Source organism: Athene noctua, chromosome 11 (assembly GCF_965140245.1).
Source record: "Athene noctua chromosome 11, bAthNoc1.hap1.1, whole genome shotgun sequence".
NCBI classification, from domain to species: Eukaryota; Metazoa; Chordata; class Aves; order Strigiformes; family Strigidae; genus Athene; species Athene noctua.
Window position 1 is genome coordinate 9,723,888 of NC_134047.1, and position 20,119 is coordinate 9,744,006.

Here is a 20,119-nt window from a genome sequence, read left to right on the forward strand (position 1 = left end):
CAACTGAGCTACTAGGGTGTGATGGAGGCTTTAATCCTCTTTTTCTTTGCCCATGCTTGACAGGGCATTCCAGGTGATCCAGGCCCACCAGGACTTCCTGGGCCACAAGGCCCTCCTGTGAGTAGCCCTCTTTTAGGTTTTTTTTGTTGCATCTGTGTCAGAACTGTAAATTCATTCTACTCTGGCTTGTGGGCTCAGTTTAAGATGATGTTTGTGTGTCCAGGGTCTTCCCGGTGGCGTAAAAGGTGAAAAAGGTGAGCAAGGAGAACCAGGCAAAAGAGTAAGTAGTCTATTTAACCAAACATTTATCTTTCCAATCAGTGTTATCTTTGAGAATTAGGTAAATGTTGAATCCAGGTGGGGCCATCAGCCTCTGGGTAAGAGACTTTTTTTTTTCCCCATAACCTGGCAAACTGGTAGATGACATCTTGTTCATGAAAGTACTTCTAGCTATGGATCTCTCAGTGCTTTCTGATAGAATTATCTACATGTAGATCTCAGTTTTGGGGGCAGAAGAAAATAATTTGAATGATGTTATATGGTTACATGTGGTAACCAAAGTTGTTGGACTGCTTAACTGAAGCAGCAGTTTTCTGTTTCCTTTTAGAGAGGGTCTTCATTCAGTTTGCTATGTACTGGGTTGCCAAGCAACATGAGATTGTATATTTAAGCTGGTCTATGTAAACTCATTCTCAGTGGGTTTACTTGTGAGGTGAGTCAGAAAGCCAAGTCTCAACACTGCATTAAGACTAAAAGTCCATTTGTCACTTCCCAAGAGACTACTTCAGTTTATGTGCTATCTGGGGAGAGGACGAGTCAAGATAGCTGCATCTAGGGATAGCATGAGCCACTTTGTTCCTGTCTAGACTCAAATCCACCCTGAAATTTAAATTGACTTGGATATCACAGCTCAGAAAAGCTGAGGAACATCATAGAAGTGCTATGAAATAGAATGAAAATAATATGAGCTGGACCAGCAAAGAGAAGCCAAGCTGCTACCAGCTCAGAGCACTCTGTATTTTCACTTTCACAGCTACTGAACCCATAGTTTCATCAGCATAATGGGCCCCTTTGGAAACCAAGACACATGTCTTGCTCAGGTTAATTGGACAATATATAAACAGTGTTTAGAAACATGTTGGTAATAGGTTTTCCAGTTTCCAGAGGAAATAAATACAGAAGTTTGGTATTCTAAATAAAATCCTTCTTAGTTGCTGAGATTTGCAGGAGGGCTTTGATTTGCCTTCTTTAAGGAACATAACAAAAGAGGCAGATTTTAAAAGCCAAAATTCTCATTATATTTTGAGTGGGTTTTGAATTGTATTTTCTAAGTTGCTTCTCTCAGCAAAAGTAAATGGGAACCACATAAATTTGCAAAGATCTGAAAGGATAAAAGTCCTGAGAGGATATGGCAGGTATGTTTTGCCAAAAGATTGTTTACCAGCATTTTTGATTGTATTGCTCTGAATTTGGGCATGTTGCATCCTTAAGGTTTTGCTATTAAGTTACTCTAAAGCTGCCTTTTAGGGTTCCGTATGATTGTGTGGCTCAAACCCATTTCAGATATACTCGTAAAAATGGCAGTATATGTAATCAAACAGGTAATTCTGCAAATTCAGGGGAAATCTTAAATTCTGATTCTTTGAGAATCAGAATTCATCACTAATAATAATTCACAAATCACGTTATATTCTAATACAGTGTATCTGTCAGGTCTTTCTATCAACTTCTCAATGACTGAGAGTTGATCTTGGCGCTGTGGTGAAACTTGATGACCTTTTGTCTTGTAGTTACTTTCCAGCAGGTGTCCCCCACACATCCTGCTTCTGCAATGCTGGCAGTAGAGTTCTGTTTGTCTTGCTCAGTAAATAGTCTGGAACAAAGTGGAGCTTGGATTACTTTTATTGTAGCAACAACAGATCTGTTCAGCAAGAATATATGGTTTTTAGAAGTCACTTTTCTGAGCGGAATTACACTTTAAGTTTTTCTTGATACTATTCTTCAGAAAATTGCATTTAGTTTAAAGCAGAGTTAAAATTCAAACATACAAATGTTTGTATTTAATTTCACTGGTCACATTATACTAAATTCCTAATTAAATATAACATTCTAGTGTCTAGGGAGTTAGGATCTGTTTTCCAAATAAAGAATTTCTCTAATGTTAATATAAAGGGAGTTATTAAACACTATCAGCAATAGTTAACTGGTGATCATTTTGTGCTGTAGTTTCACAACATTTCTTCGAGACTTGTCATGCTTTTGTGCTCTGGTTTTCCAAATGAAAACCTCAGTTTAGATAACTCCGTTGATTAGACTTGGTTGATGTCTGATGTATTTTTCACAAGGACTGCATTCTAGAGAAAGTTTGGTTTATTGAAAAATGGGAAGTAACACAATTTCCATAAGAATTCTTCACCACTGATGAATTTTATTTCAATGCATGTTTATGTCTTTGAAGGGAAAGCCTGGCAAAGATGGAGAACCTGGTCAGCCTGGTAGGGATGTGAGTAACATACATTTCTAATCTAAACTGACTCCTTATAAGCTTTTCTTCTGATAAGGAGAAGATCTGAGTGTGGGTATCTTTCTCTTTTCTTGAAGGGCTTACCTGGTGGGCCTGGAATAAATGGTGCTCCAGGAAGAGAGGGTGAAAAGGTATGCCACGTTTTTTTGTCATTATTTCTGTAGTAGCTTGAAAATCTGCCATCACTGAGTTCAGTTCTGTCTGAGTAGTAATTGCCTGAATTGTATGACAGTGTTGAGGAATATTTGTTATAACTTTCTTGTGCACTAATGCGCAGTGTGAAAAATGCTCTTAATTTCATTGGTAGGGTGAAAAAGGTGATATTGGTCCCCCTGGTCCTCCTGGAATTGTAAGTTGCTGATCCTTTCTTTTCTCTCTGCATTTGGTTGACAGTGTTGTTTCATCATAGTTCCTGGGTGACGGAGAGTCCTATCTCTAGTTGTAACAGTAACAGAACCAGTAAAGATTTCTTATATTCACTGATAGAAATGATTGTTTCCTTCTTTCGAGATAGATTCTGTTCTCTAGGATTTGCTAGGTTACAAATACAAGGCTACACTATAACCTCAGACCAGCAGAAACTTGAGTCATCTTTGCTGAAACTGGTTCTAACCATGTTGGCTTGGCAGTAAAAGTGCTTGCTATTGGGGAGTGCTCTTTAGTGGAATTTTACCTGGTAGTTCAGTGGAGCAGGAAAGGCATCCTGTCACTGGGATAAGGTTTGAAGTATGTTGAATTTTTCCTCCCTCACATCTGTTTACTGTTCCAGTGGCTCTTTTCTTGGCAAGTTGTTTCACGTGAACATGAAACATTTACAGGTCATTTCAAGGCCAGGCATTGATGCAACAGTGGGACCAAAAGGTAGCAAAGGATTGCCAGGACTTCCAGGAGCCAAAGGAGAGCGTGGATTCTCTGGTAGGCCAGGCCCACCTGGCTTGCCAGGTTCTCCAGGTAGGAGTGCAAGCATTAAAATAACTTGTGTACTCAAATGTCTGAATGGATTTTTAGCTTCACAGTCTTTTCACACCCCTATCGACAGATGGACTGAGCAGAAAGTGAAGGCAGAACTATTTAGAGCTACATTTGAGCTTGAAGGGTAGCCCTTAACTTATGGGCATAATATGAGGAATTCTGAACATTCATTGCACCTGTGTGGTAAACAGAGGATGCTAATCATCCAGGTTGTCAGATACTTGTTTAATGGTCTAAGGGGTAATTTATCTCCTATCACTTACCTATAACATACATTATCCATTGCATTACATGGAGAAAGTGGTGTGTACCAGAACTCTGGTACTTGGCCATTAAACCTGGTCTCTGCTGTACATTGGCTAGTACTAAAGGAGATGATTTGAGTCTACAATGGGAGCAAGCAGTGACACCTGTATGTGCCTTATACACACACAGAGAAGAACATTATGATTTTAATGTAAAAGCTTGTAAATGTTCTTTTTTTCATCATTACTTCATTAGTCCCGTTTTATTTTTTTTTTTCCTTCGTAAACTTAGTTGAGTCTCAGGTCAATTTTTCAGACAAAAACCTTTGAAAATACAAAATATGCACATGTCAAACACAGTTTGATGCCATAAAACTTATATGGAAAGACAGTCTTCTGTAGCATGTTATGGTATATTATTGTAAACCTTGCAAAAATGTGATTTAAACCTTTGAGTTCTCGAGGAACTAAGTTCTTCTCATCTTAGGGATCACTACTGTTGGACCTCCTGGCCCACCTGGCTTACCTGGTGAAAGAGGACAGAAGGGAGATCCAGGTTTACCTGGTGTTTCTATTCCTGGGCAACCAGGACTTGATGGACCACGAGGACCTCCAGGACCACCAGGTCCCCCAGGGCCACCTGCACCATCTATTCCTCCTGGTAAGTGATGACCACATAGACAGCAAGTAGAAGAGACTGAACAGTTTCTACATGCTTTTCTTTTTTTTTCTTCTTATTTCTACTTCCAAAGACATAGTTTATTGGCAGCTGAAGTCCATGAGATTCCAAGCTATTTATATACATTCTCCAAGTTGCTCCCATTGCCATTCAGGACATCTGTAGAACTCTAGCCTTAAGGACAATTACGGAATTTAAGGACAATTTGGGAATTCAGTGGTATGAGTTTCAGTCTGGTTTTATCATGCCTCTTTCTACTTCAGGTGAGCCCTATTGTGACTTATCTGTGACATTCAGCTAGAATGGAGGAGAAGAAATCTTGTCAGACTTGAGGGACCTTCATGCTAACTTACACAATAATGACAGCCCTCCAGGGCAAAGCAGATTTGGCCCAGATGTACAAAATTGAGTATTTTCCAATTTACATTACATCCTATTTAATTCAATTAATGAAAGCTACATTAAAATTTGTGCATAAAGCAGGAGGTAACCACTTTGACAATGTCTTGAGTAAATTTAGCTTTCATGATATGATCTAATAAATGTGTGCAGTAGGGACTATTCCATACTAACAGCAGTGACACCAGGAGAGCCAAAGGAGTAATTTTTCACAGAATTACAGTTTCATAAATATTCTGGTGTGTAGACCACACAAAATCAGCTTGGGAGTGAACACCTTAGATGAAGGTTCTTAGCTCCTTTTTGATATGAGGGAAATAGGGAATGGGAGATGGAGTACAAGAACTGGAAAGCTGTAGTGAAGAAGGAGCTAGCACGTGGTTCAGGGAAGAATTTAGTGTCTAAATGGCATTAAGTCCCCTCACTGATGATATTTCATACCCATGCTTTTATGATATGAGGCTGAACAGCAGAATGTAGTGTAGAGGTGGAAGTGTGTAGGCTGTGGGAAATAGTGGAGAGAGAGTTCAGGTTGTGAAGGAGAACTGATGATTGTTGTATGATTGTTGATTGTTGTGTAATGTCATTGATTGTTTCCTTTTGAGTTTGGATGACATCAGTGGATTTTCATTAGCAGTCCTCTGTCTGGGTTGGCAAAATGTTTGCTCTGTGATTGTGTGGGTATATTAGAATATCCACACAAATACTAGGAAGCACATTTTTGTACTGAATACATGTATTTGTTGCTCCTGTCAGTCTAACACAAATTGATCATTAAATGTCTCCTAATTTCTCTTTAGGTGAAGGGTTATGTGAGCAGGGACCGCCAGGTCCTCCAGGAATTCCAGGACAACAAGGCTTTACGGGGGAGCGAGGCCAAAAAGGTGCAGTGTCATGGCTATCTTGTTTTTTCTCTTTTTGTTAAAGCTTGTTAAACAATATAAAGCCTGAGTTAAATAAGGATAAACAGTGTCTCTTCCCAGTGGGGTTGAGTACAGATATTTCCTGTTTCTGAGTAAGAAAGCTGTTTTATCTGGGCATAGGATAGTTCATCATCTAGTGTTAAAGCTCAGGAATCTCAAAGTGGCTGAGGGTACACTAGGGCCTGGCATGGATCATGATTAAAGCGAAACGGAACTTCAGGTTTATGAGTACCTCCCAGGTAGATAGAAGCTAAGTGCTTTGTAACAGCAGTTGCCAACTCTATGTGAAAAAGTTTTGTACTTTGTGAATATATTTAACATTTTTTATGGAAAGCAACATTGAAATTATAAATGCAAGATTCCTAATTTGAGTTGGTCAATCTACAATGAGTTTGTTTGTTTGGTAAGCAAAAGAAAGACATCTTTAATGTGTATCCTTGTTTCCAAAAAGACAACCTTGCAATGAGGATGCTGATATGGGTAAGTGAGAATCTTTTCCTAGCTCAACCATGGACATCCTAGATGACTTTGGGCATCTCACTTAATTCTGAACACCTTTCAAACAGAAATCTTTTTTCTCATGGAGATTGTACACATTAATTAATTAACCTGAATGAGGTGCATAAATACTACATTGACAAATGTCAGAAAAGTCTGTATGTAAAGGAAATTCCTAAGCTTCTTGAAACCATTCTTTTTGTCTATTCTTTTTTAATGGAATAAGTTTAGCCTATTGTCAAAGGTATGAAACATTCCCAGTATGTATTTTGCACTCTTGAAGTTTAATTAAAGTTTGGGATTTTGATATATGTGTGTTAGAGTTGTAGTTTGAAGTGTCAAGCACCTACTTTAGAAGAGGACTCTTCTGTTGAGAAAAAAAAGTCCATAGTTTTGGGTTTTTACTACTGAAAACATTTTTCTTTTGTTTTAATTTATTTTGCACTAACCTAAATAAATTATAATCAGATCTGATATTGGTTGTCTGACTCCTGGCAACCAAAAAGCTTCAGCTTGGTTTTCATGGGGGAAGCTTTCTAATATTTAAGCAATCATATAATTACATAAACTAGTCATTTGGACTTGGTCTTATAGATCAGTATCAAGAAGACAATTGCTGTTGTGTAGAATTCTTTTAATATTTTTGAAGGTCTGATGCTCAAGTATGCTTTTTCAATACAAATCTTTTTAGGTGACCAAGGAGACACATGCTTCAATTGCATAGGAACTGGAGTAACTGGGCCTCCTGGGGAGAGAGGACCACCAGGACCTCCAGGTAGTCCAGGTAAGGCTGTAGTCCTCACTACTTTGCTTAATATATTCCATAAAGCCACTTTTGTATCTGTGTATAATGCTAATGTTATATCTGTGTATTGTGTACAAATTCGGATGCACCATTGCCAGCTCTGGTATATAGTTGGTCCGTGTTGTATTTTACACAGCTCAGGAGTGTTAGGAAGAAACAGACTCGATTACATATGGGTAAAACAATCACTCATTCAAAAAAAAAAATCTCTGATCAAAGACAGACTTGCAAGCATTCTGCATATTGAAGGTTTATGGTGTGCTATAGATTTAACTGAGAGAGAGAAATTAACTTCTACTACTTGCTATTTCTGAAATGATAGAGGACTGGAGCTTTTTAAAACTGTGACATTTTTTGACACCATTGATTTTAACTATTGCAACTAGAGTTGCAAATTTTGTTCTGCTCAAATAAATCAAGCTCTCAAAAAAAAAAAAAAAACCCCAACCAGATTAAACCTTGCCTGCTATTATGCAAACAGCATTCTTGATATTTACACTTTCTACAGCTTTATGGGGTTTTTCTTCTGTTTTTCTGCACTATTCAGGTTCTCCTGGTTTTCCTGGACCAAAAGGTGAAAAGGGGCTTCCTGGATTAACTGGCCTTGTAGGGCCACCAGTAAGTGGTGGTGTTATGTTGTGGTGGGAAAATAGTCTCATTTGTCTTGCGTCTTTGATCGATCTGTGCACATTACATATGAATTCAGTCTAATACTTCTTTTTTTTTGTCCGTAACTAGCTTGAATGCAGAATTCTTATATTGTGACAAACTCAGAGAAGGAGTGAAAGAAAAACTAAAATGCACTTTTTTATCTCTCTTTTTTCTTTTTTTTTTTTCCTCCTTAAGGGATTCCCAGGGTCCCCGGGTGCTCCTGGGAGACCTGGTCCTAAAGGAGACCCAGGGGATGTCCTGACTTCTCCAAGAATGAAAGGTGACAAAGGAGACCCTGGCTTCCCAGGACCTCCAGGTCTTCCTGGCATAGATGGCACTCCTGGACGAGATGGACTGCCAGGTCTACCTGGCCCTAAGGGGGAGCCTGTGAGTTTCCATTTTATGCTGTCTTTGATTGGACAGATGTTCTAGGAAGTCCTGGATGCATTTGACATAGTGCAGATAAGAGGACTGGCAAATACACTTTTTGCTGAATATGACTAACACAGTAATTCTCTTCAGCAGATGCCAATCTAGTTAGGATATACAGAGGTACTTCCTGAATCTATCAATACCTCTAGAAGTAAGCTGAGACTTCTCTTGGGTAGTGTCAGATGGTCCCTTCTGCCATTGTCTAATTTCACCTACATAATGTGAAGAATTAAGTACCCAGGTTTAGACCTTATCTCTACCATGTTAGTAAGATGTATGCAGCTAATGGCCTGGAAAACTAAAAGGATGGAAACTGCCAAAGAGTTTTAAAACAGAAGTAATCAAACACTTCATTGCTAGTAAATATTCTTTCCCATCCTGCTCTTCCTTTTTTCAGGGCAGTGTTGCATTCAAAGGAGAAATGGGTATTCCAGGTGATCCAGGAATACCTGGTCTTCCTGGAGACAAAGGACTTCCTGGACCTCCTGGTTTTGGTCCACAAGGTTCACCTGGTGAAAAGGGCATCCAAGGGGTATCGGGCCGTCCAGGGCCTCCTGGAGTCCCTGGTGAGTTGGTCTCTGTGTGTTATTGAACAAAAGCTGTAAAATCAAGTTTTGTCCTTTTGTTCCAGACAGTTCTCAGAACATAATGTTGCTTTTAAGCTTTTTCCAAAGGTGGTGTAAGACCTAATATTTATGAACTTCCTTGCTGAAGGTCACCACAGAATTGCAAAGTGAGCAGGATTTGTGCTATGTTACTATAAGCACATGACTCACCCTTCTGCTCTGACATGTAGAGAAGTTTCTCCTTCTCAACTTACTGGAGTGGAAATGCATTCTAACTACCATCTGGCTTATGCTTAATAATACTGCAATTACAACAGTTTTTGAAAACAAGAGTTTGCTTTGTTATTTTCTTGTCAGCTACACAGATTGCGATCAAGTTGTGCTGGTGTCAGCTATGGAAAATACTATTCACATGATAATACCTAGGAGAAAGATGGAAAAAATAACATTTCAAGAAAACTGTCTTAACATAGAATCACTGAATGGTTTAACTTGGAAGGGACCTTAAAGATTATCCAGTTCCACCCCCCTGCCATGGGCAGGGACACCTTCCACCAGCCCAGGTTGCTCCAAGCCCCGTCCAACCTGGCCTTGAACCCTGCCAGGGAGGGGGCAGCCACAGCTTCTCTGGGCAGCCTGTGCCAGGGCCTCACCACCCTCACAGGGAAGAATTTCTTCCCTATATCTAATCTAACTCTACCCTCTTTCAGTTTAAAACCGTCACCCCTCATCCTATCCCTACACGTCCTTACCAAGAGTACTGGCAGGCCGATCTAAGGTCTCCCCAGAGCCTTCTCTTCTCCGGGCTGAAACCCCCAACTCTCTCAGCCTGTCCTCACAGGGGAGGTGCTCCAGCCCCTGATCATCTTCGTGGCCTCCTCTGGACCTGCTCAAGTAGGTCCATGTCCTTCTGATGGTGGGGGCCCCAGAGCTGGACACAGAACTGCAGGTGGGGGCTCACAAGAGCAGAGTGAAGGGGGAGAATCCCCTCCCTTGACCTGCTGGCCACACTGCTCTGGATGAACATTAAACAATGCTTCTAAGCCTCTAAGTGCTGTGTAGGGCTTAGGGGCAGATAACCTATTGGGTAAAGTGTTGCTGGTATAAGTTTTCCGCAAGCTTGGAATGTAGCTAGGATCTTTTTCTGCTCAAAGAAAAACAGAAAAGAAACTCCTACTGAGTGATACCTATTTCTTCTTATTGGTTTTAGGTCCAAAAGGTGACCCTGGCCAGACAATTACGGAACCAGGAGTTCCTGGGCCCCCTGGTCCTCCAGGAAGAAATGGTGATCCAGGTCTTCCAGGTAAAGCAGTAATTAGATATCCAGGGAATTTCAAGAGCTTTTTGTTCTGACTGATTATTGGTAACTATGTTGATTTTCTTCTTTTTACAGGAGATCCTGGTCAGCCAGGTCAGCGTGGCTTATCAGGCCTCCCAGGTGCAAAGGGAGAGCCAGGTATTCCTGGCATTGGACTTCCAGGTCCGCCAGGCCCAAAAGGTATGATTACAGCCCTGTTACTCTATTGTACTGGCTGGAAGAGGGGATATAGAGGGTTGTACCTCTTTGCTTTTTCCTAGTGAGTTAGTTTCTGTCTCTAGAATGCTTTAAAAAATGTTTGTCTTGAATTTATACATCCTTATAACAGTCTCAGAAGTATCAGGAAACAAAACCTGCTGTGCCCTTATTCTTCTGTTCGCTGTACTGCTCCTTCATGGTAGCTTACGTTTTTCAGTAAACCAAGGACACAGAAGTAAATGGGTAAAACTTTGGGAAATTACGAATGTTTGAGTTTGAATCAATGAATGATCGCCAAATGCTGCCTCAAGATGTTAATGTTTCTGATGGGAACTCTTTGTAATTTTTGTTAGAGCACACAACATGGGGAGCGCCCTCCTCTGAGAGGAGTCTCAGACATCCTCTGTGGCAAAGACTGGTATACTCAAAAGCTATCTCAGCCATATGGGTACCCCTCAAGTAGCTTGAGCTAGCACAGAAGCTCTTTTCAGAGATTACTTTTCATGGGCCCTCAGCATTTCTGGAAGAGTTGTTCTAATGCTCTCTGGTGTCCTCTCCTCTGCTGCCCTAACCTCCATGTCCTGTGTAGGTTTCCCTGGGACTCCAGGCCCCCCCGGAGCTCCGGGAGCTCCAGGTCGCCCTGGTCTAGATGGACCTCCTGGACCACCTGGTTTCCCAGGACAGAAGGTCTGTGTTTGCTTGTTTAATATAAAGTTTCACTTTCTTAGAAGTTGTTCTGCAGCAGTGGGAAGTTGGTGAGAAGGATTTTACCTCTTGTCAGCTTTTGATGTTGGGGAAGTCATGTTCTCTACTTGGGGTTTGAGTGAGGGTAGGAAAAAAGAAATGGAACTCTAAGATGGTGGGGATTTTTTCTTTGGTACTTCTAGGAGAGGCTAAACTTAGAAAACCCCTTTTAAAAAAAATTGTTAATTTGTTACAGGGGGATCGTGGATTTGGAGTTCCAGGACCACCTGGACCCCCAGGACCACCAGGCACAAAAGGAGTTCAAGGACCTAAAGGTGATCCTGGCTTCCCAGGAAACCCTGGTCTCCCAGGACGGGCAGGTTTTGATGGCACTCCAGGGCCCAAAGGTATGGAGAACTGTCCCCTTTTGTGTTCCTCATTGAACTTTTAAAACTGTAGATGTGCTAGAAGTCATATGGTAGTTAAATACAAGCAGTGTTGACTTCAGAGCAATTACTTCAGGGTCCATTTTTCCAAATCAGACACACCTGCGTAGATGGAAGCTTATGTTCTCAAAAGGCAAGCAAGGGAGTAAATACCAGCACCACTGGGTCAGTATCTTAAAGTCTGTATTCTAAAGACAAATCATGTTAATGTGGGAGTAAATCTTTTTCAATAGAATAATTTTCATTTATATGTGTTCAACATCCAGAGGGTTAGCAGATCATGAATTCCTGCTGTTAATCATTTTATTGAACTGCAGAGCGTGTCTGGTTTGCTAGAGAGTATCTGTTAAATTTGATGTGGATTGTGATGCAATAACATGTCTCTGTGTAGCCTAGAAATATAAACTGCATGCACTCCACACAGAGTGAGGACAAATCTCTGGCTTTCAAAAACAGCCTCTGCAGTGTGTTTTTTTTCTGTGTCAGATCCACATTTGTTTGCATGCAAGGACGAGATTTCAAGTACAATGTGCAGGCACTCTGCTTCTGAAAGCAAGCATCTCTGAACTGAGTTCACTATTTACTAAACAAGAACGTTCTTTCAGGTGACCCCGGACCAAGTGGACCACCAGGACTCCCAGGCCCACCAGGCATCCCTGGTATTGGTGGTCAAGGTCCACCTGGATCTCCAGGACCTCCGGGTCCTGTTGGCCCCCCAGGTAAAACTCGCATGAATTGTACCCTTATCTCTGGCATACACCAAGCAGGTACACAGGACACTGAAAGTCCCACTGAACAGAGAGGCAAGGAAAGATGGAGACTTCATGTCTATTAGCTTGGCTGCTTTGTCAGTCATGTGGGCAAAATTTGCTACATGAAATCATAAGTGGAATTACATTCAGCCCCACCATTTGCACAACTTGGAGAGGTCTCAAGCTTGTAAAAACCCAATTTGGAGAAGTCTTGGAGCCTCAGCAGAAATTCTAGAAGGTGCTGTGTACAGATAGGGACAAAATGCCTGTGAAGGTGTTCTTCGCAATACTCTTTAGGACAAGACAGAAGGGAGCACAGTGTCAGTGAAGAGGTTTTAGGGATACAGAAGACGAGGAGAGCTGCCTTTAGCTACCTGCCATTACATTGCTTTCAAATAGCAAGGTGGTTCTTAAATTCCAGAGAAGTTTTCTAGCTTACCAAACTGTATTCCAAGTTCACTGGGTGAGAGGTATTTTTAAATAACGTTTTTACATTCTTGTTTAGAAAATTATTTTTTCGTTTGGAAAAAATCAGCGAAACTCAATCCCCTATACTGTGCTATTTGTCTTCTCTATACTTACATCGTGAGTGCAAGATCAAAGGAGTAATTCAGATTCTTCCCTGACATGGTTAGGCACTTGTTTTTTTCTGAGTGGAAGATGAAGCACAATTTAACTCAGTTAATGTGGAAAGGAAGAAAGCATGAACATTTGAAACTAACTGGTTCATTATTTTATAGAGGAGAAAATGTTCTCCAAGCAGTGACATGATACTCTTTTAACAAAAGCCTGTCAGTAAAAGAGGTCATACACATTCATCTTGTCATAAGCACACCTGGAAAAGAGGTTTAGAATTCCTCTTACAGAAACCTTTGAGTTCTAGGGTTCCTGATTCCCTCACGCACTTTTTTCTGCAAAACCAATTTTATGAGTCCTGATAGGTTTAAAGTAGATTATCCTTAGATACTACTTTGTCAGTGATAATCAGGAATAGAAGTTTGATTGTCTTTTGTCTGAACTGCTGGTGACTGATGAAGATATGAACTTGTTCTATCTGCACAAAGGGTACATGCGCATGCATGCGTGCGTGCACATCATTCTATTCACAAAGTTTGTTTAGGGAAATTCCTTTTCCCCTTCATTCAGTGAATGGGCTTGCTGTGCACCAGCTCCTGATGTTGCAAATATGTGGCAGTCACCACAGTGAGAACATTCTCTGTGGACTTGAGCATGCCTGCTGCTGAAACACTCAAACCCCATCTGGTTCTTACCATGCCTGTATGACTGTTAACACTGCATGTTTGTGAGCTACACTTTTTAAACGTGTTTGTATGCCAGCACTGGGATTGGTGGTGTTCACAATGCGTGCTGAAAAATTCATGGCCTGCTTTAAGACCGTGGGTCACAGATTGGTTGATCCTATTCAGAACTTGATGAACTGTGAGCCAAGATTTAGCAAAGTGCTTAACTTGAAGCTAGGCAAGCACTTGAGTCAGTGGGTCCATGGAGTTGGAGTTCTACTCACATACATAAAATGTGAAAAAATAAACACGACCCACAAGTTTCCCAGCAGGGAAAGGAGTGAGTGGTTGCTGCACTGGCAAGCCTTGAATGTGTCCAGTATTAAGAGCTAGGGACATCAGGGGTCTGGACAACAGGCACAGTCGTTCCCTGAGCCACCAGGTGGGTCCTGTGCTTGCCAGAGCATCCAGAACCTATGGCTGCACTTGAGGCTGAACTGAAACGTGTATTTGGGGTGGAAGGGTGGGATGTATCAGTACGGGTTTGAAAGTTTCATCCGATGCATGTTCTTTTGTCTTCCTGTAACATCTCTTCTGGTGTTAGCCAGAACTTCATTTCATGTGGTCACTGATTTATTCTGCAGAATACCAATTTTGACATTCACAATTGTTACTAGAGTTGGTGGATTTGAAATGCTTATATTTTCATTCTTCATGTCTGTACTGGCTAATCACTGTGGCTACTAACAGCATGATGGCTCTGAAATCTAGTGCATGGTTGAAGGCCCCACTTGAGAAGTCCTTGTTATTTCCCTTGGTACTGCTATTTCTGTTCTGTGCAGAATTCCTTACATTCCTATCTCCCATCCCTTGTTTGTTTTACTAAGCTGTTTTGATTATGTTCCTTTATGCAACACTAGTGTAAAGTTTCTGGGGCTCTGTTTTTCAGGTAATTTGGAAAATTCTTGAAATTATTTTCTGTTCAGAACTTTCTTTCTCTGTACCACCATTTCTTCAAAGAGTGTGCAGTAACTCAACATTATTCTTTTTTGAATATGTAACAAATTATTTTAAAATTTATTGTGTTGTTTATTTTATTCTAATTATGATATGGTTATGGTTTTTGAGAACCAGAAATTAATTTAGAATTAATTTCTATTTGACAAAGTATTTTTACCATTCTACGTATGGAATTTGCCCTATTATTGGGTTATATATTATTTTCTCTTTTTTTTTTTTTTTTTCCACTTGCTGACAGAGACCCCTTAAACACAGAGCATGTGCAGTCCCTATCCATCCTCTGGTACTGTTTTTTCTCTGCAGAGTAAGCAGTTCCAGGTACATGCCACCATAGTTTAATGCAGTGATAAGCTGCTGCCAAAAGGGAGCATGCTCATCATTAAATAAATTGGAAGTCTACAGCCTATACTGTCAGGAAAACTTGATCTGCCTTTTTAGTGTGTAAAGAACACATTGTGTCATCACTCCTAAACTTGTTCTCGCAGTTGAGAGCAAGGCCTTGTAGTTAATTATGAGGTTTTGACATGGTGGTGTCATAATCTCAGTAGGCTATGTTAGGGCATATAACGTGCAGTGTACTATCTCTGTAGGTGTAATAATGTAAATTTGCATAATAGAACTAAAAGGATGGGAAAAAATTATTTAGAGGGTTTTTGTGTTATAAGGAAGCATCTCCTGAAAATCCCTATTTGAAGGGATTTACCAGAATGTGATGCAGATCAACAAGAAACTGATTGTTAGGGTGTAGTCTGGTCTTCAGAAGGTGTCCAAGTCAGTATCTAGTCATGACAGTTCTGTGTAAAAAAAAAAAAAAAAAACAACAAACAAACAAACAAAAAAAAAGTTCAGAAAAAACTTGTTCCCCAGTTGTGAAGAGAATACTAGACAAGAAGAGAGGGAAAAATAATTTTATTTTTAAAATGTACCATCAATATTTTAAAATGTCTGAGTTTCTTGTTTCTGCATACAGTGGTGACTGCACTTTGAAAAAGACCTCCACGTTTCCTTGCAGTCTGGTTTCTCTTAACTGCATTAGTGTTGTATTCTTTGTACTTAGATCTGTTTTCAGTAACTTTAGTGTAGATTTTTTTCTTTGTTTTAATCTGTATGTGCTTTGTTTTGTTTCCTAACTTAACGACTATTACAACTCCTTACTGCTACCTGTCTCAACTTCCTGATGAGCTCTAACTCGTTGGCTTTTGAACCTCAGGTTCCCCAGGTACTGTGGTTTCTTTACCAAAGCCTTTTCTTAACTTCAGATTTAAGAATAATCCTTTTTTGTCAACTACATTTCCAGAGTGAGTATCTTCACTGATACAGCGTACTGGAGGGAAACAAGCTGTCTGCTTGCTTCAGCAGTGCCTCAAGCTCAGTATCATTAGCATTAAACAATTTTGAGCATATTTTCACAATTCATATTCTTCATTCAGGGAAATGTAATGCAATGCAGACTTTTGCTGTCCTTCAAAAATATTCAACTGATGTTATCTTAGAATATAGTAAAATGGCATCATTAATGGAAATATACTTGTAAGAATCTCAATTCCTGATGATAAAATACAAACCAGTCTAATCAATCTTGGCTTTTTGTTTTATTAATCTGACTTCTAAAGGATTGTTGGAGAGAGTTGTTGTTTTCCTTTTGAGATTTTTTCTTTGCATTGCATTTGCTACAACTTGGTAAAATTTTAGTAATGCTTCTTTTCAGGAGAATATGGCCTTTTAACACCTAGAAGTCATTAAAAAATAAATGGCTCCAGAAGAATTGCAGGGTTTTCATCAGTGCTAGGAATGGACTGCAGATAAAACTCAGCTGTTCCTACAGTACGATGCCCAGAGATACACAGATCTCAGACTTGCCTTACTTTTTGCTAAAAGATTGTGTCTTAACAACATTGTCTAGGGTTGCAGGGCATTCCAGGGGAGAAAGGGGATCCCGGTCCTCCAGGCTTCGACGTTCCTGGTCCTCCAGGTGACCAAGGAACCCCAGGATATCCAGGACCCCCTGGTCTCCCAGGACCTCAGGGTTCACCTGGACCACCTGGCCGGGATGGAATACCTGGATTTCCAGGTAAGTTCACATTTTTCACCTGTGGACAAAGACCAAACTGTAGTTACAGGTGGATGCTCTTTATGCTTGGACGTGCCAGCTTAATGAGCTTCAATGTTTATCCTATCCATTTAAAGCTGGATACATGTAACCATTACATCTCATTCTTTTTTAAAATGTTAAACAATTTGTTGCATTAAAATCCTTGTCACCTCTCCACTCTTCTCTGTAACTTGATGCAAATATTTTCCACATTATTCTATTCTGTAACTTTCAAATGTTACTTTGATCACTATGACACTTCTCTATTTTATTTAGTGATTTTTTTTTTTCTAGTTACTGCTACAATTTAGAAATAGTTTGTTTAAAGGAAATAATTACAAATGCTATCAATGGGATCCAGTGCATAGTTTTAAATATTAATTTCCTTATTTTATGTGTTAGGACTATTCAGTTAAGCTATTCTGTTCCACCCTCTGGAATAAAAATCTCAAGTGAATTTTGAGAATCTTTGTCTTCAGATAGACGAAGCGATACAAAAGATACTAAAAGTAGTGTATAGCTAACTGTCATTTTGGCTTCCAATAAATTCAAGTTTCGAACAAGTATTTCTGTTTCAAACTAGGGAACCAAACTTATGGTAGGTATAAATATGCTTTCTACCATAAAGAACAGTGCACTGCAAATTTTCTTCCCAGGACTTAACTGTGGAAAATTTGCCACAATTTTCAAGTGTCATTTTATCTGATTTAGATCTATACAAGAACTGAGTGCTTGTGATTCTCTTAAAACAGGCTTTATATCCATGTCCTGATTAATAAATACCATAGAGATGCAGGGAAGTAGAAGTTAGGTACTGATAGGTTTTGAGTTTTTGTTCAGAATGACAACAGTGATTCAATGCATTTAGGTGCCAAAGGTGAGATGGGCGTCATGGGAGCTCCTGGTCCTCCAGGGCCCCCAGGAACTCCTGGAAGAAACGGCCTGCCTGGCTTGAAAGGTAATGTTTGTTTAATCTGCCCCTGAAAAGAATGCAGAATGATGTTTTCCATGTCCTGTGTGGAAAGAGGCTTTGTATTACCAGCATCTAGATCTTCATTACTGGGATCTGCTTACGTTATCTTCTTTTGACAGTGCTGATGTTCAGAATTACTTTGCAGTTTTAAGCCAGAGCATTCAGTCACTCTTTTTTTAATGGATGTCATGAAATGTTAGCTATTTTTAAAAGATTACCTTTGGATTGATGGCATTGAGGTAGGACAGTATTTCAGAACTATGTTGTAAAAGTCTGCTTTAAGCAGCAGAAAGAAGAAAATCAGTAGCTTTGGGTTGTGAAGTCATCCAGAAACAGCTCTGTAGGTATCACAGAGAAACTATTCTATCTATGTTTTCCCAATCTCCCTTGTTGGAGATGAATTTGGAAAGAGTTTGGTAGAAGAAAAACCCACCAGAACAAAGAGGCTGTGAATCCAAAGCTGCTGTAGCTGTTGCAACTCCTCTGTGCTAGTGGCACAGTGTGATGGAGCTCAGGGAGCTCTCTTGATGTGAGTCATAGAGAGAGCTGCTTCCTCGGAGCTGGGCTGGCCAGAGCTGACTGACTGCAGCATACAGACATCCCCGTGCAGTCTGCTCACTAGGCTTTCTTCCAAGACTTAAGGTGCTGTGGAGAGCCTCGCATAAACTGATCATTTAGTGAATTCCATCTTCATGAATAAATCATGAAATTCCTATGCAAGAGAAAGCATGACAGATACATTAGCCTACCTTAAGGATTATGTTTTTTTTCCCTTTTTGTTGTCTGTACTTCCTGTAGGTAATAATGGATTACCTGGGCCACCAGGGCCTCCTGGACTGGTAGGACAGAAAGGCATCAAAGGTGAAGCAGGCCTGCCAGGTCCGCCTGGGAAAGTTGATCCGAAACAACTAGGAGCAAAAGGAGAAAAAGGCGAGCCAGGTGTTCCAGGTACGCAATTTTGCATGTGGGTCTGGGGAGGTGGTTTGTACTTTACAGGTAACAGTGACCTGTAACGGAATCTATTACAGTTCATTCTTTCTCACAGAAAAAAAAATGAACTCAGAATATAGAGTTGGCTAAGGGTCTCTTAGCCTCTTTTTTTTTTTTAAATGGTTCTAAGGTGATTAGTGTGCAATGTCCTTGCTCACTAACTGTTACTATTATTTGGCATATGGAGATATAGTAATAGCACTAAGGTGCTTTCAGCATGATTATAATTCAGTTTTCTAGGTGTTATTCCTAAGCATGATGAGAGATAATTGTCATGGCTGCTGTACTGGCTGCATTCCTGCTGTCTCGAAGGCCCTTGGGCCTTTGCCTTGTAGGATGGAGTTGCACAGGTCATCTGCTCATGCATCACCTCCAGATGTTCTCTCTGTAAGCTTACACTCCCCTGAGCTAAATGTCTTCTACTTGGGAAGCTGGCAGCTCAGTTGACTCAAGTCTGTTTTCTCCTCACTTGCTGTCTTCCCCACTCCTTCCCTACCAAGGGTTCTGATGTCTCCTTTGAACTCTAATTTAGTCTTGAGAAGAGTAAAAATATTCTACCATAGAGAGAACCATTCTCTAATGTTAGCCCATCCATTACTGTGCTAATTTATCTATTGTATTAATTTCTATGAAGCCTAGGTAGGGTCCTAAGACACTTAGCTACATCTGTTCTAAGACACTTAGCTACATCTGATCTCCTAAGGCAAAAGAGAAAACATACAGTAGTAGTAATAGTAATATATCTTTTTCCTTTGAGGTATTCCTGGTTTATCAGGACAGAAAGGTTATCAAGGTCTCCCAGGTGACCCAGGCCCACCAGGACTTAGTGGCCCACCAGGTGTGCCAGGATTGCCAGGTAAGTAAACAAGGCCTCAGATGGACAGCTTTGATGTGTAAAACTTTGCGTGCGTTTTTATCGCATGGGATTGGGATATTGATTCAGGTACATTTAAGCAGAGTCTAGGGATTTACACTTAGAGCTGCAACACAGTTTTGGGACATTTAAAATGATTATCCAAACAGCGTGCTTTTTGCTCTTTCCTTCTACCAGACCCAAAAGCAGTTTTAAGCTGATCCCATTGAAGATTAGGATAGCTTTTAGGATGACTGGAAAAGTGCTTGCCGCTTGAGAAAGCAACACGACTGCAGGATCTGCCGACAGGAGTTGTTTCATATCTTTATTTATTTTGTTAGTCCTCATACTTTGCAAGTGGCCAAATGAATGTATTGTAAAGGCTGCCTGGATGTCGCATCTTTGCTTTAAAGCATTGCAAAGATCAAGAAAACAAATTCTGTTTTGCACTGCTTCTTCCTACGGCTATAACAATTTATCTGAAATTTTGAATCTTTGCTTACTCTGTCTAATGTAGGTCTTGCTCTAAATATCTTGTTGAGCTTGGGGAATTTTTTTAACCATCCAGGACTCGGACTAGTTTGAGCATAGTAGGTTGCATTCAGTTCTATAACAGAACCTACTGAATACTTATTGCAAATGAGAAAGAGATAATGTGTTCATTCTGCAGAACTAATCATGAGATACCAAGTAATACCAGTACTAAGTTGTTCCAGTCAAATCATGGACTAAGATTTGACCCATTTCATTAGACTAATCTTCAACACAAAGGAGCTGTTGCCCTGATCAGATCTTGGCTCAGAACAAACTGAAGATGTTTATATTTCACTACAATGGATGTGGAAAAGCATGTAGGAG

The 20,119-nt window shown here is 40.2% G+C and overlaps 1 protein-coding gene across 1 annotated transcript in view; it reads left to right on the forward strand.

The window, feature by feature from the left end:
* Positions 1–20,119, forward strand: part of COL4A5 (collagen type IV alpha 5 chain) — an 85,897-nt gene that overhangs the window by 44,331 nt on the left and 21,447 nt on the right. The window contains exons 14-34 of the mRNA XM_074914790.1: positions 64–117; positions 224–280; positions 2,459–2,503; positions 2,602–2,655; positions 2,832–2,873; positions 3,343–3,475; positions 4,229–4,402; positions 5,620–5,703; positions 6,932–7,024; positions 7,593–7,663; positions 7,892–8,083; positions 8,526–8,694; positions 9,905–9,997; positions 10,088–10,192; positions 10,800–10,897; positions 11,151–11,301; positions 11,946–12,059; positions 16,257–16,424; positions 17,314–17,403; positions 18,217–18,366; positions 19,166–19,264. Of these exons, the coding sequence (XP_074770891.1) occupies positions 64–117; positions 224–280; positions 2,459–2,503; positions 2,602–2,655; positions 2,832–2,873; positions 3,343–3,475; positions 4,229–4,402; positions 5,620–5,703; positions 6,932–7,024; positions 7,593–7,663; positions 7,892–8,083; positions 8,526–8,694; positions 9,905–9,997; positions 10,088–10,192; positions 10,800–10,897; positions 11,151–11,301; positions 11,946–12,059; positions 16,257–16,424; positions 17,314–17,403; positions 18,217–18,366; positions 19,166–19,264 (2,236 nt within the window). The remainder of the gene's footprint in view (positions 1–63; positions 118–223; positions 281–2,458; positions 2,504–2,601; positions 2,656–2,831; positions 2,874–3,342; positions 3,476–4,228; positions 4,403–5,619; positions 5,704–6,931; positions 7,025–7,592; positions 7,664–7,891; positions 8,084–8,525; positions 8,695–9,904; positions 9,998–10,087; positions 10,193–10,799; positions 10,898–11,150; positions 11,302–11,945; positions 12,060–16,256; positions 16,425–17,313; positions 17,404–18,216; positions 18,367–19,165; positions 19,265–20,119) is intronic.